Here is a 26298-nt window from a genome sequence, read left to right as displayed (position 1 = left end):
TTCATTTCCTGCTTTAATGACATTTCTTAAAAACCAGCCCAGCCTCCCCAAAAAGGGGAGACATGATCTCTTTGCTAAAGATGGGGGCGGGACTTTGCGTTCTAAACGGGGTCGTCCCTTTAACCTCAGACATTCTGAAGGAATGACATTCATTCCAACCCATTGGATTGTATTCAGTTTTCATTCTCATTCTATGAATGTTCACTCCATTCCACTTCATTGCATTCGCTCATTCCACCCCAGCATTTCCCTGCCGCACAGCGACAGGTAAGAGTCTTGTCAAGCGAAGCAGCGCGATGACGTCACTTCGCACCTCCCTCACGCCTGCGAAGCCCAACGTACGCATGCGCAGCCTGAGTAAAGATGGCTGCCGCTCAGTTTCATGTATTGTCTCCCGATTCTTGGCGGTAGCGGGAGGTAGTCGCAGCGGTCCTCTCTGCTGTTTGGGAGGTGGTAGGTCGCCGGGCCACCCTGAGCATCCTCCGCCGCCTGCAGAGCGCCCAGCTGGACAGTGCGGCATCAATCATGTCTGCTGACACGGCGCTTGCCGGTGTCCAGGTGGGAGCTTAGAGTCCATCTCTATGCCGCCGATCCCGTTACACCGTATCATGTCTGTCTGTGCCAGAGCTGGTAATGCGTAATAAACGGTGTGATGTGTGCCTCGGGTGATCCTAGTCTGTGATTCCTCTAGTATTCCGCTATATCTACCTAATATGATAATGGATATTATGTCTGAAATAGTGGTAGATTAGTGGAACAGCTTCTCAGCGGAAGTGGTAGATGTTAAAACAATAAGGGAATATAAACATGCATGGGACAGCCGTAAAGATATCCTAATTTTAAGGCAAGATCAACCACTGACAGATGGGCCGGGCCAAATAGGTTTTACCCGCCATCAAATTCTAGCTTCCATCAGATTCTATAAATCCAAATTGTTATGAGGTGATCTGGTTCCGTCCCGTTTGCCTTTTGTACAGCGCTGCGGTGTATTATAGCGCTGCGAGAATAATAATAATAATGAGTACTACATCCTCAGGCCGCTGGAATAAAGCGGTTATAGTTTCTCCCGTTAGAGCAGCGATGCCAAATACTAAAGTACATTGTGCAATAAGTTTTGGGTCTGGATGAGTAACTATGCAAACTCTAAACACCCTCAGCCTTCAAACGATAAAACAGCAGTTTTAGTGGCACTTCAGCACTAGGCGCCAGCCGCCTCTCTGCACTGAATGAACTCACGTGTAGCGCTGAACATGTTAATACGTGCGGTTACCCCCAAAGATCATTATACAATTAAGGGCATTTGACCTCGGGGGGGAGGGGTCACTATTAAGCGTTGCACCGATAGTGACTGAACTGTTAATTAAATGCAGTTTTTCAAAATCTTAAACTTTTTGGGGAGGAAAACAACCAAATATAGGATTTGAAATACAATGGTGCCTTACAAACCAATAATTAAGGTGCGCTCGGTGTAAACGTGACAATGGCTGTTTCTTCGTTACAAACTAGTCCCTTTGGGGTCTTATTACCTATATATATATTTATATATATATATATATATATATATATATATATATATATACACATACACACACCCCTTCAAAGGTTTTCCCTGTTTTTGAAAGAAAACAAACGTTTGAACGGCAGCGGGTATACGGGTTGGACGCCGTCTGTTACTTTAGCCGTGGAATATAATGCGTTGATTGACAGCAGGCTGCCTCCTCCACTCACACCAATGGACTCCTGATGATCAATAACTTCTTTCATGCTCAGCAAGAGCTTTATTTATGATCATTATAGGCGATCCCTAATTAAATATATTTTGACCGAAAACGATTTGCCTACAAACTGAAGTTTTTTTGTGCCTTCCCTAATGAATACTCTCCTTCCATAAGACTAGAAGCCATCTAATTCCAACATGGCGGCTCCAATCTTATTTTCTCTGAAATGAGGTTCTGCTCTCGCGAAACCCCACAATATGATTACATTCTACTCTATTTAACCCATTCACCGCTGTCATTCAACCAGCTTCCATTATTATTGATATAATAGTACAGCACATGACCCAAAAACATGGAAGGCTTTATTTGTTGTAGAAATCGATAAGGTGCTAATATACTAAATGCAAATGATCATAATTAAATAATTTCCTGAAAGAACTTACTGTAGTCATTTTTTCCTCTTTTTAGGCAGAAATCCATTACTACTGCCAGGAGAAGTACTTCCATCATGTTGAAACGGCTGCTAATGAAGCTCTCAAGGAGTACGGTAACGATCCGGTCTTTCTCTTTTTCCGGGCCTTCGGGAAGTTAATGGAAGGTAATTGCTTTTTAGGTGAATTTGCCCATTAAGTATAATATTTTGAGAAAAACAAATTGACTCCAATTCTAATATTCTTGTAGATCAGGTGCAGGAGTCCATCCGTGAACTGGAAGCGATTAAGGACGTGCCAGAGGTCTCGTTATGCTCTTACTTGGCACTGATTTATGCCCACAAGAAAAGTTCTCATCCAGGTATAATTAATTTTGTTCAAAAGGATTTAAGGGAGATTTTCCGTTAGACAAAGGTAGCAAAAGTCTGGATGTTCCCAGAGTGTCATCTGTTTTAACTGTGACCCCAAGGTGAGTACACCTGTATTTTGTAGAAATGATGTTGGCGACACCAGTTTGGTTTTCTAGTGGGTTTATCATTTCGTTTTTTTCAGACAACAAATTCCATTTTTTACATTCAGAATTTGTTGTCATTCATCCTCATTCACTGACTCATGCTCTTTCACACTCAAACTTTCATTCACTCTCTCTCGTGCTCTCTCGGAATGTCTCCCTACCTTTTTTCCACCGACCAATTCTGTGTCCCTGTCTCCTTGCCGTGCAGCTCTGCTTCTTCTCCTGCATCTTCTTGATCGTCTATCTTCCTTCTTCGTCTGCTTCTCCGTGGACAAGACCTCCCGTGAACGTTCACAAAATGGCTTCCAGTACACTCTCTCCCCCGATTGGAGGAACAGGGGAGAAGGTGTGCCCAGAGGCTGCACCCCTTAGCCCGATGTAACCAAAGGGTGAAGTTCTGCAAAATGGCGGAGCTCCCAGGGACATCCTTTCCCCCCATTCCTCCAAATTGGTGGAGAGAGTGTGCCCGGAAGCGCCGCCATTTGCGTGCGGTCACTGGGAGGTCTTGTCCCATGGTCCACGGAGCAGCAGACAAATAAAGAAGATGCAAGATAAGAAGCAAAACTGCGCGGCACGAAGACAATGACAGGGAAGTGATCGGCGAACCAAGAGAGCGTGAATGAGAGAGTGGATGAGTAGGTGTGAGTGAGAGTGAAAGGAACAAGAAAATTCATATGAAAATTTTGAGCACTTTGCTTGGTTTTCATGTTTTTTTTGTGCCCTCCATGTTGTACCTTGTTGCTATTTGATGTTGTGGGGAGCCAATAGGGCATGTTTAAGAAAGAGAGTTCTGAAGGGGCTAATACATTACTTGGCATCGCTTTTATCGTTGCTAAACATATCTTTTTTTGTTTGTTTCATGTACATATGGAGAAGATTAAATCACAAATGTATCCTCATTTTATAGACCGAGAAGCTGTTCAAGAGTTGGATATGAAGATGAAGGAACATCGGAAGGTGGCAGGCCATAAAGCACTGTACTACGCCGGTCTGTTCCTGTGGCACATTGGACGCCATGATAAAGCCAGGGAATACATTGACAGGATGATAAAAATATCGAGTGGAAGTCGAGACGTAAGTAGCATAAAGTATGAGCTTGTGGACAGTATAAAAGCAGGAGTATTTACCTAAAGTGTTAATGATGTCCGGTCAGCAGGAACCGCCATGCAACTTTCCATGAAAAGCGTTGAATGTTTCTTGCATTTAAGGAATTCAGCCCAAAATGTATTTGTTAACATGCTGTGCCGGTGATAACTTGATATATAGTAGAAATATCTCCATGTGCATTTATTGAGGAACCTTGTATAAAGTATTATTTTAGTTTGCAATTAAGTGGTAGTCTGGTTCCTCATACTGTCTCATTTCATGCAAATTATTCTGCTCTCTCTGCTCAGCTTTGATATGTGTTTGGGAAGATACAGTGGACTAGGCCATCCTTTTATAATACATTGTAAAGTCAGTGAGATAACCTGAAAGCCATCTCCGTTATCAAACTATGCAGTTAGCAGGCCTGAGCCCAACTTGGAGGAGAACATCACCCAAAGTGGCACTTAACTGTGTATGTATAAAGGGAGAGACATTACAACTTGTTCAGTGACTTTTGAGAGAAAACCTCATTTTTATTGAAAGCATCTACTTTTTAGAGAAAAAAATATTTTCAGTTGTCATATTGAGTAGAAACATTGAATTTGACGGCGGAGAAAAAAACGTTCAGTCCATCTAAACTGGTCATCATTGATGTATGTTTGTCTTTCTGTGAGGTCGCGTCCAGGTTGTGCATTACAACACAAAGGTCTTTTTACTGCTTAATGAGAAGAAAGTACATTTAAATATCTTTACAGGGATTGGTTTTAAAAGCATGGATAGATCTGACCTGCGGTAGAGAAGCTTATGCTAAGAAGGCCCTGAAGTATTTAGAGGAAGGACTCCACGACGGAATGGACATTTTTGCAATGATGGGAAAGGTATATGTTTTATCATTAGGGGCTTCAGAGCGGCACCGTCCCCTGAAAGCATGGATGCATATTAAACTACTTCCTTAAGTATTTTAGCATGTGTTTATGGTCGGTTGAAGCTGTTTGGGGCAATAAATTGCCCCTTTAAGAAACATGTTACTGTTTGTGACCCACATCATAATTTTAGTCTTTCTGTACATTAGGAAAGGTTTTCTGGGACCAACCAGTCCGGGGCATTTTAGGTTACTTTTTAATGTAATACATATTTAATGCAATTTACCAGATTGAGATAATTTATTGCTATAAAATATTTATTAACACAGACATCATGAATATATACATGAGCTTGTTATTAGCTGTTGGATACCGGAAGGGGGGTGAATATCTCGGAATACTCCCATGGATAGGCTATAAAGAATTATGGTAACCTAACCTATGGTAACCTATGGGAAATCAAGCTACGGTACCCTCCATGTTAATGTTGCACTAATCTGTTTTATTGCCAAATGGGTGGACTCCGTGTCACCTAAATTGTACATTTTTTGTAAATAGAAAGTTGGGCAGTTTTCACAATTAACCCCTTTTTCTTTTTGTTTTAGGCTTACTATCTTGAGTTACGACAAAATCTTTCTGGTTCTTTGGAATCCGTGAACAAAATCATAGTGAGCTATCCAAACTTCGTTCCTGCCCTTGTTAAGAAAATGAAGCTTCAGTTGGCTCTGCAAGACTGGGAACAGACCGTGGAGACGGCACTAAGGTCCGGTATACGGCTTGGCAAGGGAGGGATTTTCACGATAGTTCCGGGTGTCAAGAAATGTGTGGGCTTGTGGCGTTTCATTTACATTTATGGAATTAAGTCATTGAACCTGAGAACTCTATGCCTTTGGAGATCTTTGGACCGTTGTGCACTGGATGAATTATTTGGGAAAGCCCGTAGTGTGTGTTTATAGCCCTAATTTGTATCCGGTATTTTGTACTTATGCTATAGTGTAAGTATAGTGGTTATTAATATTAACCTATTTAGTAGTAGTGTGTGTGTGGAAACAATGTGGAAACCTAATAACTTCGGCTTAATCCCTATGTGCCTTCATTGAAATATAAATTGCGTCTACTTGATGATTGTATGAAAGCATATAATTCTTCTTATGAGTTGATCCCATATTTATGATCCTATATTTTATATTGCATTTTAATTATGAATCCATTATTATTATATTTCATAATAAAAGTATCATTCAGCAAAGAACAAGAATAAAAAAAATCCTTGTTCCTGCCTAATTCTAAACTTAGAGAATAGACCCAGTAGTGCTTGTAATATTAATGTTTTATATTCGCTTTAATAGTCCAACCCCCCTCAATTTTCATTCCACACATAGATTGTTGCAGAAGGACAGCCATAATCTAGAAGCTTTGAGGATCCTGGCCCTTCATTATTTGTGCCGGGAGGGAAATGTTCACGAGGTATTATTTTGGTATATATCCATTTTTAAATGTTATTTTTGTCCACTCCAGATCATATGTATAGTTGCATTAATGCTGTTGATGGTGGTCCCGCAGTGCTGCCCTCAGTCTTATTTCCCCTGTTTTTCACCCAAAGAATAACAGATCATGGCAAGCGTGTGTTTCACATAGCAGTGGGTAAATGATCGATATTTTCTCACAATTACCCATAAAACAAAATGCAGTCAAGTATAATATGTGCCCCTTAAATAAAAACAATACATTTTGATTATAAAAAACTATATAGAAGCTTTGAAGAACATTTCATCCTGGTCCAGCACACATAGAGTAGAAGTTTAATGTGTTATCCGCGGTGAATTTAATCACCGCTGGATGATATATTAACGTGATTTTTTTTTGTGTGTGAATTTTAGGAATTACCTTGCTACCTCATTATAATTCTTCAAATAAGAGAGGGTCTTTTTTAAATTAATGTTCTGCTGTGTTTGCTGCTATCAGAGCCTGAAGAATTGTTTCCTTTGTAGGCGACAAGTAAATTGGGAGATTTGATAAATGCTTTGGATCGGCTTGAACCACGCAATGCTCCGCTATATTATAGCATGTCGGTGGCTTTCAGCAGAATGGTAGGTGTACCCTTACAGGTCCGTATGGATGCCATTAGCATGCTTGTGGTTCAGTACCCTCCTCAGTATAAACCCAGACATCATGATTTGTTACAGGCTAATAACCTTCAGACCCGTTGGTCATCATACCTATTCTTTCTTTCCAGTGCGAACGAAATCCACTTATTCTTCAACAAGCCCAAACCTTAGTGGAACGTGCCTTTAGCTTGGCTCCCCACGATGCCACAATAGCCACCGAGCTAGGCTATCTGTATATTTTGCAAGGAAATGTGAAGGGTGCTTTAAAGTGGTACAAGACAGCAATGACTCTTGACGAGAGCAGCGTTTCTGCTCTTACAGGTAAGAACTGTGATTGTAGAGGGACCTTTAGTGAAGCAGCTTGGACCTCAGTCCATGGATCTTATACTGGCATACGTCACCTAAGCCCCAGGTATCCAAAAAGAGATTACCTCCCTTAATATGCAGCAGACAGGGTGCTTTGGTTGAGTTGTGGAAGGCAGATTAACGTTGATCACATAGAAAACGTTGAGCAGTAAAGCATGTTAATTAACCTATATTTTGTGATATTGTGTGTTCCTCTACAAGTATCTCCTGCAAGAACTTCTGGCCCCCGCATGATGTGTAGTCAGTAATGTGACTGGCAAGCAATCTCACTGATTTACCTACATACTATACTGGACCGTTTGAGATCTTCTTAAAGCAGATCAATAAACCCTGCATTTTCTGGATCTACTCCTTGTAGATGTTCTGAATGTGATGGTGAGAAGCATTTATAGCAAAGTTATTCCCAGCTACAGCAGAGAACAAAACATTCCACAAATGGTATATTTTATTATCCTTACATGAAAACGTTTGGGAATTTGGCGCAAAAGCCAAATTATTGAATTACATAAGAAACCTATTGACAGGCATCACAGTGAGTGATCCAATAAACTATGCTTAACATTTTCCAACCTACAAGAAGGTATGGCAAAGATTGCACCCTTGTGCCCCAATGCCTCCACAATGGAAACTTCGTTAGAGATGAACTTTCGAACCCTTACCCGCATCCGTGTGATGTTATTATGTCATAATTTCCCACCGGCACAACAGACTTATAATTTCACTTTGTGGTTGTTTGTAGGTATCATTCGATGCCAACTCCTAGAAGGGCAGTTGCAAGATGCTGATCAACAACTAGAATTCCTGATGGAAATCCAGCAATCTATCGGGAAGTCTGCAGTGAGTTTGGCCAATTTTAAGTTGGGATTTTTTCCCCCAGACATTTCATTTGGGGTCATGGAAAGAGTTAACTAGATATTAATTTATAAGATATATATTTTGGAAAATGTGGCTTGCATTTCTAGTATTTGATTTGTAGATATCATATGGCATGTTGAGCTTGTATGTTCAGAACACTCCGAAAGTAGCCAGGCATGGCAAGTAAACAATTTATAATCAAAAAATCCTTCTCGCAAAAACAATTTTAGGTAAATGAAAAAAAACACATATTCTTCTACATAGGCATCTATTTACTCTGTGGTTAATAATTTCCTTTTTTGTGTTTCACGAGAACTGGACATTTCGGACATCATCTCCGATTGTTAATGTATTAATGTATTTCTTTTCCCAATGAAGGAGTTGCTGTATTTGCGTGCCGTTCTGGCTATGAAGAAGCACAAAAAGCAGGAAGAAGTCATTAATTTGCTTAATGATGTGCTGGACACCCACTTCTCGTCTCTGCAAGGGCTGCCGCTCAGCGTCCAGTATTTCCAAAGGCTAAATCCAGATTTCCTGCTGGAAATTATTAGGGAATATCTGAATTTTTGTCCAACTCAGGTATGTTTAATGCATTTTCTGTACTACCAAATGTTATCGCCATAATCAATATATACATGTACATTGTTCAATAAGTTCGAAGCCTAACCTCCAGTTACATTTTAACATTTTTAAAATGCTGGGGTTTATGCAATGCCTTCAACACACACAGCAGGGTAGGTGATATGGTCAGACCAACCAGTCAGGATACTGATACTTCTACTTCTGTGAATGTATTTATTTATTTTTTACAAATAAATAAATACTGTGATTTTAATTCCCACGTTGGATCCCCACAGAGCTGAAGATCTGTGTCTACTGACACGGGTCCCTCCTGTACTTCTTCTTTGTCTTATGTCATATACGACTGCTTTACATGTAAGAGTTTTATAGCTATACCAGGAGGCACATGGTTCATGCACCCTTACCATAAAAAACTACCCCCCCCATCCTTTATGACAGTATAATGTTGACTACATGGGAAAAATCTTCTGTGGGACTCTAAGTCTTAACTTTATCCTTTATTCTAAAAATATTTTGTACATAATGACCAGCCTCTTATTGGAATTACATAGATGGCCTTCTAAAATACTGTAGTGAACCTGAGCTGTCCTGTAATTTTGTTGTTGAATGAATGTGATTGTTAGCGTTTGTATGTCATCGTGTTTCCAGCCTCCTGCGCCTGGACAGCCCATGTCCCCATTACTACGGCATTGCGCCTCTGTTCTGGAAACCATAGTGAAGGCAGCCCCGGGGCTTCAGCAGGCTGTGTATCTGATCGCAAAGGTGAAATATCTGGCAGGTAATTAAACATTCAAGTTCGTTGAACCTTTTGGAAATGAGTATAGCTGCAGCATTTTTGGAAAATGACACATAGGAGAGTATAATGAAATAATGAACATACTTTTGCTGGGTAAATAGCTGAATATTCAATAGCCTTTTAATGTCAGAAGATTACATTTATTTTGGTGACCTTATACTTCAAAGCCAAGATGGAGCAAGAATACAAAAATGCTGGATTTTTGAGTAATCAGAAGTCATTTTTATCCAGTAGTAGCCAATAGTAGCTATAGTTGAGAAGATTTACTAGGATATATTGGCAGTTCGGGAGGTAAACATAGCAGCAACATCCAGACAATCCAGATCTGCAAATACAGAAGTCAATGATCCACAAGATCCACATCCGCTATAGCCTTTTAGATTTATTGCTCTAGCAAAATAGTAGCAAATGTACATAGCATTCACCTGACGGGAAATCTGTGGGCGCCTTCAGCTGCAGTCCATTGTTACATTTTATTGTTACTTTTTTCTTTATTATTAGGTGAACTTGAATCTGCTCAAAGCAGTCTTCAACATTTCCTTGAGCAGAACCCATCGTATGCCGACGCTCATCTTCTAATGGCTCAGGTTTACCTGTCACAGGACAATTTAAAACTTTGTTCTCAGTCTTTGGAACTCGCTTTGAGTTATAGTTTTGAGGTGAGTAAATCTTTAATTGTTTAAAGAGACATGTGGCGGTTTCTGCCTTGGTTGGATGTTAGACTAATAGGAAACCACACGCCTGCCATGAAGCTCTTTTGGACCATTTGTCTTCTGAAAAGGCACGGGTGTGATATCTTGCTTCGTGGATATTGTAAAAATAGATCAACACATTACATAATCTTAAATGAATATCTAATAATCTGGTTTAGTTAAAGAGCTGCTATATAATGAATAGCAGTCCGTTGATTTCTTGATCGTTGGGAATCGTTTACTGGGGTTGAAAACCTAATTATGCAAAATGAAAAAAGTATTCATGAATACACTTTTCCAGCGTTCTCCCTAACTGCACCCTTACATTTCACGTAAATTAGTGAGTTACTGGTAAAAATACCAAAACAGGAGAGAATATGCTGGTTAAAATTTGGAAAGTGTGGACATGAAGAGTAGACATGCCTCCCACAGCCTTGGTTTGGTTTCTGTTCTTGGAATTTCCGCATATTTTAGTTTCTACTTTTCACCGTTGCAGATCCGGGAATATCCATTGTATAATCTAATAAAAGCTCAGACACAGAAAAGGATGGGAGACATACGAGAAGCTATTAAGACACTGCAGATAGCCATGAGCTTGCCAGGAATGAGGAGAACTGCTAGCAACTCCAAGTCAAAAGGAAAGACGTTGGAAGTCAGTGCCAGCGATCGCGTCTCCATATTTCTTGAGCTTGTGGACGCTCATCGCATGAATGGAGAACAGGTAGATTTGTATATTATTATTATCATTTTTATAACATGCAGTAGAACCGGACATTTACTATAACGTAAAAGAGGAAATGCTACTTCAAGATTCTAAATTCAAAGAGTCTTCAAAGTGGGACTTCACGAAAAATAAGAGAAACTTGGCTTGGAGTTGGAAGCTGCAAAATGTAAATATGAATCACCTAGATCAGCACTTTATAATGGTGATGAATAATAAATATATTGGGTATTTTAATTCTTTTCTTTTAAAAAAATCTAAAACAGCAGAAATAATAATAAAAAAATAGAAACTGTTATTTTCATTTAGAATATAAAGTCTCAGAATCACTGTTTTCTCTTAATATTTTACCATGTAATTTATATGTATAAATATATAAACCGGTGTATATATATATATATATATATGTATATAACTAATATTATAAAGTTTTTATTTTAACAGCATGAGGCTACAAAGGTTCTGCAGGATGCTATCAATGAGTTTTCAGGGACCCCGGAAGGGCTGCGTCTAATGATTGCCAACGCTGAGCTCGCATTAACCCACGGTGATGTTGAGCATTCGTTATCCATGCTCAGAGACGTCTCTCCAGAACAGCCGTACTTCCTGCAAGCTAAAGAGAAAATGGCCGACATTTACCTTCACTACCGGAAAGATAAGAAACTCTATGCCAGCTGCTACAGGTCACTACGAGCAAAATGATCAGCGATAGCGTTATGTATTTTCTAATGCTTTCTCCATAATTCCCAGCATGCACCTGGTTTCCTTTCCTTTGTTGGTTGCCACAATTTACGAATAGTGACTTAGGAGCTGAATGATTTCAGCATATTAAACGAAGAATTCTCTTGCAACGCTTCTCAGTCATTTCATCTGGCGTAAAATTGCCTGGCTGAGGATTGTTGGAAGTGTTTCTCCCCTGCGCCTCTTTGATGTAGAACATTTACAGCACCATCTTGAATGTTAGATCTTAATACTCATTTAACAACCATTTTTGCAGAGATTTGGTGGAGAAACTTCCCAGCTCACACTCCTACCTTCTTCTCGGCGATGCGTACATGAACATACAAGAGGTAAATTATATTAGTGCAACCAAATATTTTGTAGAGGGTTACGGTTGACGTGCATGAAAGTCGGGGACACAGGATCAGCCCTAAAGTTTTAAGTGCCCTGGGCAACCTACATCTCCAACGTTTATGCCAACACTTGTTTTGCCTATATGTAGATAATTCCACCCTGTAGAATATATGTTATTGTGAGCGAGCAATATGTCTTTCTCGGGGTCATTGTTCTTCTGCATGAATCACACAGGGTTTTTTTTTAATTTATACCAAAACACAGTTTTTTTTTTTAGCAAAATCCTGCTGCAAAGCCAGGGGCAGAAAGTTCTACAGTGTTAATGGTTCATTAGACAAAGCATTCATCTAATTAGAAACCTTACCATGTGGACTGTCCCTCTGGCTTATGTACGCAACATTACTATGTGCTTAAATGAACTGCGATTAAGGCAAGGTTTAAATTGCATCCACTTTGCCAATCATTTACAGCAGTTGATTCTTTAAGTACATTGCTGGCTGAAGGCACATATTATAAACTAAACATCTCATCATAACGCAGCGCGGCTCTGTCCAGCCGGTGACCTCTTGGCACGATGTGGTCCACAGTCTGTGACTTTTATTTTACTATTATGTTATGTAATTGTAATAATATGTCTGTCTAGAAATATACAAATGGATTTTTTTTTTAAACCGTTTTTGCCTATACTGCATGTCCCGGGCGTCTGAGCTAAACCCTGATTATAGGCTCCAGTCCCACTTTAAAAACCTAAATTAAGGGAAAATACGGCATGTATTATACACAACGTTAAATATTTTAGTGTGTAATAATTTGCACTATTTATAAATGATCACATGTATTATTCTACATACGTGATTCAATATGGCTGCACAGAATTGCATTTTTGCTAGTTTGGGCTTTACATGGATTCTAAATTTCCTCTTTCGCAGCCTGAAAAAGCAATTGACGTTTACGAGCAAGCATTAAAAAAGAACCCCAAAGACGCAACGTTAGCAAGCAAAATCGGAAAAGCTTTAATTAAGACGCACAATTACGCAAAGGTATTTGGTCTTCCTTTTGTTATATCTTGCCCAAAGCCATGTGCTACTAGCTCGTGTTCGGACGATCTATGTGTAATTGGTTTTTTTTTGTATAGGCTATTAGCTACTATGAAGCCGCTCTGAAAAGCGGGCAACAGAACTTCCTCCGTTATGACTTGGCTGAGCTGTTGCTGAAGCTGAAGCAGTATGAAAAGGCAGAGAAAGTGCTGAAACAGGCATTAGATCATGAGACAGGTATGGGGAGAAACAATGCAGGGAAAATAAATGATTTAGTATTTAGGGAAAATATCAAAACAGGCAACTTTTATGTGTTCTTATAAAGAGCTAAAAGGAGAGTCCACCGTGTATTCCACAATTGTGGAGATATTACCATTAACATCATGTTTTTCTTGAATTGTATCTATTTTGGTATATTATAGTACATTATATATTATAATATTACAATACAATAGTATGAAACAAAGTGATCTGCTCTGGCTCTGTTCTATTTCTCATTGTAGTAACACCTTTTTTGAGGGAACAAGGAGCAATATGTCCTTGTTCAATATGAAAGTATAGGAAGAGGGCACACAGACCCACATAAAGCAGAGCCAACCATGATGGACGCTACTCGTGAACCTGCTCTGGAACCCTGTAATCTCACTTCATGCTATTAGCTGTACTCTAGGACATGTTATTGTTGCATTTTTTGGGGGGGGGTTTGACCACAGCCAAGTGTTCTAGTGTTATCTTTGTGATGTTTTTTTTCTTTTCAGTAAATGATCTATCTTTTCTTATGGATGACAGTCGTTATCATGTGCTACTAGCAAAAATCTACAGTAAAATGGAAAAGACAGAAGACACCATCATGTCCTTACAGAGGGTAATTTCGATCTACATTATATAATTCTATTATTAAAGGGGCACACTAGCTATCTGATACAATTTAATGTATATGATAGCTGGATCGTTCATTTAAATTGTGGTTCTGCAGTATCCTTTAAATGAATTTGCCCCTTTTCCCATCTAAATGCCCTGCCGGAGACGGGTTCTACTGAATAATTCTCCCTGCGCGTGATGTGCTCCTCTCCTCTACAATGGGCAACCTAGACGGGCCAAATGGTTCTTATGTGCCATCAATTTCAAAACCCCAAGCATTTTCTTTCTTGCTTAAGATTAGACTGTAGGAAAGAAGGCAGTAAAAGCATTGTCGCTGCTCTGCATATTTAACACTTTTATGGTTTACTTCAAATAGGAAGAGTTTATCTTTGATCTGCAAGAAAACAGATGGCGATTTATTGCCAAGCTGTTTGAGGTTCCTTTTCACCACATTTTATTCCTATGTTCCCTTAACGAAACACTAAACCGTAACATACCTAGTTGGTAAGAGTAATTTATAGGAAATGTTTGCAAGCAATAAATGCCACATTATTCCCAGATTAAATAAAAATAACTAACATCTATTTCATTTGGGATTTGCCAGAGTGCAAATATCGTCAGTGTATTAATCGTTTGGCATGTGTACTCCGAGGTACGTCTAATGAGCCCAAATAATACTTTAAATGGTTTTAATATTAGGAGAAATCAGGTTCCAGGAGTAAACTTTGGATCGTGTGACACAGCATTTATTATTTTAAAAAATGAGACCTAAAAAATACATTAATCGGTGGAGCTTAAAAACCACCTAGATGTTAAAACTAAATAATCAGGCAATAAGAAATATAAATTATTCATATATATTAATATTGTGCCATTCGGAGAATTCTTCAACCCTCATGTCTCCTCTTTGTAATGCTGATCCAGTTCTAACTGTAACCAATCAGGACGGGTACGGCTGGCGCGTTTTGGGTTCTTTTCTCAGCAAGTGACAGATAAGATAAAGTTAGGCCATAACATGTACAGTGGATTCTCGTTACTAGTTTCCATCGTTTAGAAAGGTCCCTTTTATGTTCTCCTGTACATATCTGTCCGCACTTCACTGTTTTGTCTTTTTTTGCAGGCCAGGGAGCTGCAGGCCAGAGTACTGAAGAGAGCTCAGATGGAGCAGCCGGATGCCGTCCCGGCACAGAAGACCCTGGCGGCTGAAATCTGCGCAGAAATCGCAAGACATTCCGCAGCCCAGAGAGACTACGAGAAAGCGATCAGATTTTACAAAGAAGCACTGGTTTACTGCGAAACAGACGATAAGGTGATTCGTGTAATAATAACGTAAATCAGCGGCCAGTGATGGTATGAGGAACATAAGTTGCGATATGATGTCAGAGCCAGATAATGTTTTAACAGCATTCTGTCACCAAATACAAACCTCTTAGTCGACAGAGAAGAAAACACTACCCATCGCAGGGCAGTTTTTAAGATGTTTGCAATAAACAATTCAACCTATTTTATATAATCTGATTTCTGCACCGGATGGGGAACATGTTACCAAACATCTGGAACAGGAGGGGAGCTGCATGCTGGAATACTTAATTGTTTCAGCAAAACCGCCAAATTGTCTGTACAGTGTTGTGCTGTAGATACATCTGCAGGTCATATTAAATAAATAAAAGAAATTAAAAAAAAATGACACAGGCAAGAGGTGGTTTTCAGGGCCACGACTCAGGAGTATCAGTTTCTGTTTAATGTAAAGTGTTCCAAAGAGAGCTCTCTTCCATAGAACATGATATTACATACTTCTCCCAGGTATCTTTTACCGTGGCCAGTTTTGTGTATTTATTATTTATGGGACTCTCCTTGTAGCGGCTCTCCGACATCTGCCGGTGTTTTCTAATTACAGTCTAATATCTGTATTCTGTAGGTAATATTGGAACTAGCGCACCTTTATCTAGCACAAGATGACATTGATTCCTGCCAACAGCAGTGCACACTGCTCTTAAAAAATGATCAAGACAACGAAGCAGCTACGATGGTGAGTGGGGATTAAAGGTATTCAATCAGCAAATGAATATTTCTATTAATATTTTACTCCGCAATGTCCTCTGTGAGACCAAAAGGCATAAAATATGTTAAAAATATGATGTCATTTGCCTTTGTGACTGCGAGGTGTCAACTGCACTTTGTAGCGTCATACTCACAAGTTTGTGCTTAAAGATACAAAAATAATGTGCATTTTGGTTCTGGAAGTCTTTTGTAGGTGGGAGGAATATGCTGAAGGATTTTTTTCTCTCCCAATCGGGGATTCACTGTAAAGTGAGCTTTTTAACTGCTGAGAATAAATAAATGTACTTTCAGAATTTGCCCATGCCGCATGCACATACCATGTGATTTCGGTAGGTAGGTGGTGACAGTAAATAGGTTTTCCATTTGTATCTATTGTTTTTTGTTATGCTGAAGATGATGGCTGATCTCATGTTTCGAAAGCAAGACTACGAGCAGGCGGTGTTCCATTTCCAACAGCTCTTGGAGCGCAAGCCAGGTACTGAACTAAACTGCACTAATACTTAATGAGCATACCCGAGAACTCGACTACGGGTGAAGCGCCGCTCCTCACGGCCTCGCGGGAACGGTGATTAGGTACGCCTACTTCCTGCCCTATTCCCCTGCCGATTTAAGCAATCTGGGGGTAGCCCCGCCCCTCGCTAAGTCACTCCCCCAAAGAGTGAGGGCTCTGCATAGCCTGACCTGAGAAGTTCCCAGGTTTGTTAATCACATGACATCATAGCTTAGTGCTAGTCATTTGCTTGAGTATAGCGCACATGCATACCAGTAAGCACCAGTAAGTGCACAGGCATACCAATAAGTACGAGATGTGTTTGGCTTAACCTGCAAGCGAGTGAGCCGGGGGAGGGCGAATGAAGCGCATGCATAGGAAGGATTCTGATGAATCCCTTCATTTATTTTCAAGGGGAAAATAAACATTAAGGGGACACGGCTTTCATATGCTTTAAGAAGAGGGTACTAGACAAGAGGGTACCTTTAAAACATGTCTGTTGGTGAGTAGATGCCAGGAGAGGTGTCGGTGGGATCCTTAATATGCTTTTTGATATAAAGCAGTGTTTATAAAGAGACATTGAAGTCCCCAAGCCTCCTGTTCACCCTGAAGAACTGTATTTGCATTATGTATTTTTTGCTCATGCATGCGCTAGTCATGCAAAATGATGTGCTAATGAATGAATTATGCATATACCTTGCATTTATAGATAATTACGCAACACTTTCACGCTTGATTGACCTTTTGAGGAGGGCTGGAAAACTTGAAGAAATACCAAAGTTCCTGGAAATGGCAGAAATGCATTCTCCGAGAGCAAAGCTAGACCCGGGGTTTCATTATTGCAAAGGATTGTACCTCTGGTAAGTATCAGTAACAAAAAGGGATGTCAGAATATAGCGTTATTATATTGTCATATCTCAACCCAATGTAGACGCTGTGCATTTATACAATGTCGCTAACACAATAAAACCAGACTTGACAGGCGATGCGATTTAAACGGTCACTGGTATTGTGTTTGTATTTTCCTCTGAGCCATAGGGTATTGAGTTACAGCCATTAAGGGCCACTATAACCCAGTTTACGTATGTACAGATCAACCAGAATGGCTGAAATCAAAAATAAAAAGTCCCTGGTCAAATAAATGTGAATTTGTATAAAATTGTATGTTCTTTGTATGTTTCGTTTGTAATTGGGTAAAACCTGCCACCCCTTTTGTTCTGCGTGATTCTCGTTCTCTCTCTTTTTTTTTTTTTTTTTTTAACACAAAAAGATTGTAGTTCTATTTTTTTTTCCCTATTCAAAGGAACACCGGAGATCCCAACGATGCCCTTCGGCATTTCAATAAAGCCCGGAAAGACAGTGACTGGGGACAAAACGCTGTTTATAACATGATTGAAATCTGTTTGAATCCAGATAATGAAACAGTAGGGGGAGAAGTATTTGACAATCTGGATGGGGACATGGGGTAAGTGTTTCGGTAAAGTTCCAAAATATCAGATACGAGCATAGTAAGTACGCCTCCCACTAATACGCTCATCAAAATGTTCCATCTGAAAACCCCCCAAAACGTCATCGCTTGTTAGATTTTGGGTGGTTTTTCTGACCATTACTTTTCTTTCTTCACTTTTTACAATTACTGCAAAATCGTAGTACAGATGGCTTAAGCTGGTGCTTTTCTTATCATTTTTACTTTTTCCCCCTAAAACAGCTTTGATAAAGAGTTTGCCGATATTACTAGAAATTTATTTCACACCATCACAGTAGTAAATATAACAAACGTCATGGACCCCTAGATATTTATTGAGATATTAAACACAAAGTAAATCCCACTTTTGTCCATTGCCAAAGGTTGTTGCAACTCAATTCAGCCTTTGGAACCAGAATATTTGGGTACAGGACAAATTGTAAATAATTCAGATGTTTTTTATGTTGTTTTTTTATTTATTTATTTATTTTTTTTGAAGGAATTCAACCGAAAAGCAAGAGTCCGTTAAACTTGCTGTACGAACAGCAGAGAAACTTCTTAAAGAACTGAAGCCACAGACTCTTCAAGGTCACATCCAGCTACGTATCATGGAGAACTATTGTTTAATGGCAACAAAACAAAAAGCCAGTGTAGAGCGTGCCCTTAATACATTTACAGAGGTGGCGGCGGCAGAAGTGAGTTCTCTTTCCATGTAATATAATCATGCAATGTCATTTGTGATTCGTCTTAAATTAAATCAAAGATGTCTCCAGACACAATGGGCCGTGTTTTATAAAGAACGATTAGGGTGGAAACCACTGAAAGTTTCTATTGGCTTCTGTGGTGAGAATTTTTCTTTATAAATATCGCCCAATGTTGTCTACCTGGTTTATTAAATGCATTTTATTAAAAAAGAGAAACAAAACACCAACAAGTAAATAGTACCAGTTGACATATCTTGCAACTTCCCAGCATAAGCTCTTCATAGCTCTTCCTGGGTGTGGCTTTGTGAAGGGGTGGGGCTAGCCCCTGACAGCATTGATTGGGTGGAGAGTGGAAGGGGGAATGGGCGTGGCCAAACACTGCTTCCTTGCTCCCAGAAAGAGGACCAAACCCAGAGAGATCCCATGTATGCCATCTGGTCAGCGCACAAATACAGACATATAATACAGACACAGACCATGACAGTGGTCAGCGTATCTTAGTTGCACAACTATGCACATTTCAGACAAAACTGTTTAATATATCAAAGGTTGTCCATTTTCCATCAGCCTTTTATTTACTGATAGAATTTTTTTTTTTTTTTTTTTTTTTTTTTTTTTTACTTTGAATGACCACAGAAAGACCACGTCCCTGCACTTCTGGGTATGGCGACTGCCTATATGATCTTAAAACAGACCCCAAAGGCAAGGAACCAGTTGAAACGAATCTCGAAAATGAATTGGAATCCGATAGATGCGGAGGAGTTTGAAAAGAGTTGGCTGCTTCTAGCGGATATTTACATACAGTCTGGAAAATACGACATGGCGGGCGAACTCCTTAAGCGCTGCCTTAAGCACAACAGGGTGAGTGTCCGATTCAGGCCGTTGTTGGTTTTTTAATTCCCTTCGGAGCTGAGCTTTTTATACAAGGTACTAATTATTCGGCACATTTCATTCTTAATCCTATTTGTTAATCTGACCGTCCCCGTTTTGTTTAATTGAAAACTTTCCAACGACAGTGGAAGTGTGTTAGAACAAACCTAATGTTCTTTGTGATGTCCGATAGAGTTAGACTTTTCTATAATTGATTCGGGGTAAAAATGATTATTTCTTATGTTTTCGAAACAAGGCATTTTATCAAGAAAGAGCACTCCGGGGGCTGATGATGCGTCATTTGCAGAAGCAATTAAGCTGACAGCACAAAGTGTTTTTATTAAGTGACTTATTTCTAACTCGCATCCAAATTTAGATCCAGAAATCTAATTGAAGTCGTTATTTTTCTAGCACTGTTCACCCTTTATCTGTTATTAACAAAAAGTGTAGTTTTTTTTTTTTTTTTATTCCAGGCAGTTAAAATGTCAAACAGTGAACAGTGAACCCATATTCATTTCTGCTTAAAGATAAAGTATAGATTGGAAAGAATCAGCCTTATTTTTCCCAATGACTGTTCCCTGCCACCCAATAGCATACATCTCTGTACCTCTGTACATATTATTATTATTATTTATTGTTTTATAAAGCGCCATCACATTCTGTAGCGCTGTACAATGTACAATTTGACTTACAGAAGCGACAGGTGTTGAGGGCCCTGCTCAAAAGAGCTTACAATCTAACTCACATCACTGCGGGAATTGTCTGTTATGCCGGACAGGGCTTGAATCCAAGGTCCAATAACTCACTGATTTCAAGGGACATTGTAATGTGCCCGACACCCCCATTAGAGAAGAACGCTTATCAAAGTACGGTGTGAGTACCGCAGCATTCACGGAGCCAGCACTAGAGGTAAGTATTTCCCGAAAAGCATTCGTCCAAACGCATCCCCTGCAGGGAACGTTACTGATTGATGGGTAAAGCGCCAAATACATATATGGGGGATTCTGCATTTCCAAAAGCAACACCATGAGAATTTAAAGGGCCTGCACAGCTGTCACATATGCATTAGTGCAGCAGGCTTCGTTGGATTACCTTTTTGTCTTAATACGTCTCTTTCCGGTACCAAAATCCGTGGCCCTGTTTTACCGGCTATCATGGCGGACCGTAGAGATCGTTCGTCTTAGTTTCAGAAGCAGCTCCTGATCATGGCCGAGGAGCATTATGATTACAGTAAAGCCAAAATGTGCTTTGCTCAGAATGGATTATGATCAGGGCAGTTAACCTAAGTGATCAGTCTCCCTGAGGATCCACCTTAATAAACTCCGCTGAAATATTTATGACGTTTTGTGTTGGCGTCTGACCCGGTTTCGATGCATTCTGTATATCTTTGTTATAATCTGGCTTTCTGATTCAAGCAGACAACCTGCAGCAATGGGATCTCACCAACTAGATTGTCAGCTCACAAGAGCAGGGCCCTCTTCTCCTTTTGTAACAGTTTGCTATCGTGCGTGACTTTAAAATTACCCCACTGATTGTAACAGCGCTACGGAATCTGCTGCCGCTATATAAATAAATGCAATGTAATTATTTCTCAATGTAGCGATTTCACTTTTGACGAAGGGAAGCAAACCAGCCTTCTTTAATAACATGGAAACAGTTAGACCTGCTTATTATTTTAACAGCAGGGTTGCCTTTTTGTTATTTGTTCCATTTTGCCATTATTTCTATTTTTTTCCATTTATTTCTTTACTGAATGAGCAATTCCATTACTCTAATTGCTGCAGAAAAGTCTAAAACGCAAATGCCATAAACATTATCTATAAGAAAGAGGACTAGATGATTGTGAGCCAAGTCTGTATTTGGTTATATTAAAAAATGATTTATTAGCTTACACGGTATCACACAGTTCAACTAGTACACCATTAGAAAAGAGAAGCTGCAGCTCCACAGCTGCAGCTCAATGCCTCCACTATGGTCTCGTTTTCTCATTGAAATCACATTCTGCACATGTGCACACGGGGTCCGTTTTACTCTGCAACGCTCATTGATCCAGCTTCGGTACAGACGGGCAGCGAGCGCGTCATGTGGCAGGAGACGGTTTTGGCCAAACGCGTCTCCTTTGAGCCTTTGAGTATGGTGGGATTAACCTATACATTTCCAAGGGGCATCACGCAGGGATGTAAATGGGATCACTCATCTAGCATATGCATTAAAGCTCATATGATGGCTGGAGTGTCCCTTTAAAGTAGCAAATCATACTGCGGGATTGAAGAAAGAACGTTGGGACCTGTACCCACCTGTTCCTGTAATCTGGGACCTGTACCCACCTGTACGTGTAAACTGGGACCTGTACCCACCTGTTCCTGTAAACTGGGACCTGTACCCACCTGTTCCTGTAATCTGGGACCTGTACCCACCTGTACGTGTAAACTGGGACCTGTACCCACCTGTACGTGTAAACTGGGACCTGTACCCACCTGTACGTGTAAACTGGAACCTCTACCCACCTGTTCCTGTAAGCGGGGACCTGTACCCACCTATTCCTGTAAGCGGGGGACCTGTACCCACCTATTCCTGTAAGCGGGGACCTGTACCCACCTGTTCCTGTAAGCGGGGACCTGTACCCACCTGTACCCACCTGTACCTGTACCCACCTGTTCCTGTAAGCTGGGACCTGTACCCACCTGTTCCTGTAAGCGGGGACCTGTACCCACTTTACCCAATTTGTTTGCATATGTGTTCCTTGTGACCGTCGGTTAGATATTAGATGTTAGCGTTGTTTTCATGCGACATGCTGCGTAATAATCCCATATTACTCTTTGCCTGTTATTTTCCTTTAAATGAATCCAGTTTTGCATCCGTATAAAACATATCGCTTTCCTTTCCCAGTCTTGCTGCAAAGCGTACGAATACACCGGCTACATCATGGAAAAGGAGCAAGCCTATAAAGACGCAGCGAGCAACTACGAGCTGGCCTGGAAGTACGGGAACCAAAGCAATCCAGCCATGGGTAAGAGCAGAGCAATGGCGTCACGGACCGGGGTTACAAATAACCTGGACTCGTCACTTTAGTGACATAGATGGTCCGATGTAAGTGACACGGACAAGGCATTCACTGTGGAATGGGGGGTGGGGGTTCGATGTAATCACTAAGCCCCTTTTACTCATGTGGAATATGTTGAAATCGTGTCCTTTTTGAAGTATTGTTTTCTGTGTTTAGGATATAAGCTGGCTTTTAATTATCTGAAGGCAAAGAGATACGTTGATGCAATTGATGTTTGTCACAAGGTAAGCGTATCAATCCAATATTATATTTATAACGGGTCATACGGGTCCATGGGGGGTGGCATTGCAATTACCAAGAATATTATAGAATAGGGGCGTCCAACCTGCGGCCCTCCAGCTGCTGCAGGACTACATCTCCCATCCTCCTCAGCTAGCCCCTTAGCTGAAAGAGCATCATGGGAGATGTAGTCCTGCAGCAGCTGGAGGGCCGCAGGTTGAACACCCTTGTTATAGAATGTACAGATCAACACTGATCTCTACGAGGAGCTCTTTGCCCCTCGCATTTTGGTTTAACTCTTTGAGTCTCAAAGGGAATGTATGAGTGCTGCTTTGGTATAGGTGGGTTTATTATACGTGTTTCGGATTGATTAACTCTTCTCTGCCAGAGTAAGTTTCCTAGAATGACCTTATATATACCTTAAGGGCTTAATTGCGCTTTCGCAACTAATGCATAAAATACAGAAGGACAGATACAAAAATGCAATTCTTTTAGACACTGTTTCTTGTAAAAAGGAGGCGTTTATGATAAAAGAGGCTCGTATTGGTGGTAAAACGGTTCACTTGCTATCGCCGCTCAACACATTTTGGAAAATGAAGCGTTGGTGGGAAGGCTTTAGGGTGGAGAAGCTCATGCCCCACATCCAATTTCACTCCATGACTAATCTCGCTCCGTTTTTCTCCCGGTGACGATACTTGAAATAATTTCGGGAACATAGCGGCTGAGCTAAAACACTATAATACGCTGAACTTTACAACAATTATGACTCATATGTTCTATTTGATTTGTCAGAAATACCATTCTTGAGATCATTTTGTGGAACATTTTCCATTAAAAAAACTCCATAAGTGTTATGTTTAGGTCTGAACATAATGTATTGCATTGCAGGGCTTGTCTTATTAATAAAATCAACTAATAATATATGTATTATGGGCTTTATGGCTCACAGTATGTATTTTTGGACTGACAATTGTGCCCATCATTTCAAACATATCCTTTTTCCAATCATGATGAGCGATGGAAATGTTTTAGCAGCGTACATCGCCTTTAAAGGAACAGTCAGCCCTGCTTTAGGATTACATACCTACAGATTATTAAAAGAACCCAAACCTAGGTTAATTTACCATAAAGTAATGTTTAGATGATGTAAAATGTTGCACCCATACAGTTCACTGCTTATTGATTAAAGCCTGCTGTGTTTAAATGGTAAGCTGTTTGTCACAAATCTCCGTAGCCCTTGTACCCTTACCACCTAGGGGAAAGAACACTCAATCGTTGCTTACAATAGTAACCATAAAGTGTATCTCGCCGAGCGTATGGAGGAACCCTGTGTGTTCGCGCAAGTGGTTCAATGACATCCTAGCACCCTAAGAATCTTTGAACTATTCTCTACAGCCTTGATTTCCTGATCACACCATGATGATCTCCACTTTACTTTTATTATATATCTAATGAAAAAGTGAGGATGTGCGCTAAAAATATGCTCAAACCCTTATGTTCAGTAAAAACATTGTAAGTAAAATAGACACAGAAACCTTGTGTATCAAAATCAGTTCTCCTTTACAGAGGGTCAGAACCTCACAACGGAAAAAAAAAAAACAGTAAAGTGCGTAGTCTGTGTATGTATATATATATATATATATATATATATATATATATATATATATATATATTAGACTTGTGCATTTAATTTAAACAAATTAGCTTATTTTGGTAATTTGTTCGTATGTCCAAAATTGGCCCAAATTAAACAAAGGTGAAAAAGCCAATTTTTTAGTTTGAATGTATTTTTTTTCTCGTGCTCTCTCTCACACACCTACTCTCAAGTTCTCTCTGTGTCTCCATACCATCCTCTACAAGCACTTCTTCTTGGTCTTCTCTGCGTTTTGTTTTTCTTCCGGCTCTCGCTGCATCATCCTGGCCTCTTCAGAGTGGGGCCGCAACAGGGCGGAGTCTATGTACACACCCTCTACCCTGATTGGAGGAATGGGGAGGGATTGTCTCCGTGGTATGTGCGGAGGCTCCACCCTGATGCGGAAATACTCCAAAGAGTGCGCAGAGAAAGAGAAGTTCGGAAACACCATGATAAAGCAGGGGAGAGCCGGAGAAAAAAGGAGACGGACAGGAATAGGAGTTGCAGAGAAGGAGACGAAGAAGCAAAGACACCAAAGCAGTTGTCAGAGAAGGTAGTGAGTCATAACAAATTTCATCTCAAAATAAAAAAAAATCTGAATTTTATCCGAACCGAAAGGTCAAGAACAATATTTGTTGTCCGTAAACGAATAGACCAAAAACAAAAAAAATGATCTGATTCTTTTTTTGACCATATACTTTGCCTCTTAACAATGTTCATTTGCTTCTTTCTACAGGTTTTAGAACTCCACCCTAATTATCCAAAAATAAGAAAAGATATACTTGACAAATCGAGGGCTGCGTTAAGGACATAGGAAGTTGTGAATGGAATCGGGGAGCGCTGTACAGTTATTTATTTTGGGAGCGGTGGGGGTTGGGGGATATGTCTATCTTCTCAACATAGTTTTAGCTATTTTAGTATTTGTAATAAAGTGCTAAATGCACATATACAGCGAGACAATCATGTATTAAATGTGGAACTTGAGTAGATGTCAGCAATATCTGTAAAGTAAACCTCCAAATTTAAAGTGTTTTGTCTTATTTTCTTACTAGTAAATAAACAGCCGCATAATTTTCTTGTACTTACTTTCCTTATGGGTTTTCCTGCTATGCTTGAGCTGCAAATTTGGATTTGACGTTAAAATACCTCCTCCGTTCCCAGCTCTGTATGGGAAGCTCAGGATTGTGTACAACCAGAGGACTGGATGTATGTACACTACCCGTCAAAAGTTTGGGGTCACTTGGAAATGTCTGGTTGTAAAAGAAAAGCACATTTTCCCGATTACTGGATCAGGAATACGGTGTAGACCTTGTTGATGATGATTTTTAATGGAGTATCTTCGTAGGCATACGGAGGCTCATTATCAGCAAGCATCGCTCCTGTGTTCCAATGGCACTCTGTGTTTGCTAATCTAAGGTTAAGATTAAAAGGCTAATTGACCGTTAGAAAACCCTTTGGCTGCAATTGTTACAGCTAGAAATGTCTAAGTGACCCCAAACTTTTGATCCGTAGTGTATGTATGTATTATCAGAGAGAAACCTGCAGTGTATATTGACTGTTTATCTATGTTTATGAGAGTGTATTATACAGGCAGCGGGAAAACTCTTACCAGCACAATCTGACACTGCAGAAGGTTACATTGTAACTCTGGCTTAAATCAGTTAAAGGGACACTAGCCATCATATGCACTTTATAGCACATATAGCTGAGAAATCCATTTACATTTCCATGATGTCCCCCAATGGGGAATGGCTCCCTTGCCCAGGATAGGTGTTCAGCGGAACACATCTGGCACGTGAGATAATCACCGCCAGTCAACTCCATTGATGGCTCAGTTGCAAGAAGATGGTTTAACGTGACCCCTCCATGTGCATACACGAAATGCACTTGGATTGGTTTCAGTGCTGCAAGTAGCCGCTCAGTGGCGAGAATTGTCAGACCACGGAGAAGGCAGGGAGCTGTAGCTTCTCCTTAAGGTCGGTGCATTTTTTTTTTTGTGCATATGATTAATATCATATAAGAGACACGTTATACAGATTTCTGCTGAAATGGGTATTTTGTAATTATTGTAATTTTCCTTTTTAACAC

At 40.1% G+C, this 26298-nt stretch overlaps 1 protein-coding gene across 1 annotated transcript; it reads left to right on the top strand.

The window, feature by feature from the left end:
• Positions 1-373: 373 nt before the first annotated feature.
• On the top strand, positions 374-25282 carry TTC21B (tetratricopeptide repeat domain 21B). The gene is made up of 29 exons (XM_053471463.1): positions 374-558; positions 2187-2316; positions 2400-2510; positions 3571-3737; positions 4505-4627; positions 5218-5375; positions 5995-6079; positions 6604-6702; positions 6849-7041; positions 7826-7923; positions 8320-8520; positions 9172-9301; positions 9821-9978; positions 10508-10732; positions 11177-11415; positions 11730-11802; positions 12736-12846; positions 12942-13080; positions 13602-13708; positions 14825-15013; positions 15623-15733; positions 16159-16240; positions 16965-17115; positions 17559-17720; positions 18220-18415; positions 19061-19285; positions 22184-22304; positions 22515-22582; positions 24947-25282. The coding sequence occupies exons 1-29, from the start codon at positions 526-528 to the stop codon at positions 25022-25024; spliced, it is 3963 nt and encodes a 1320-aa protein (XP_053327438.1). The 5' UTR covers positions 374-525; the 3' UTR covers positions 25025-25282.
• The last annotated feature ends 1016 nt before the right edge of the window (positions 25283-26298 follow it).

The sequence above is a fragment of the Spea bombifrons genome, chromosome 7 (genome assembly GCF_027358695.1).
Source record: "Spea bombifrons isolate aSpeBom1 chromosome 7, aSpeBom1.2.pri, whole genome shotgun sequence".
Lineage (NCBI taxonomy): Eukaryota > Metazoa > Chordata > Amphibia > Anura > Pelobatidae > Spea > Spea bombifrons.
The sequence above is the reverse complement of the archived record's forward strand: the minus strand, read 5'-3'. Positions and strand labels throughout refer to the sequence as shown.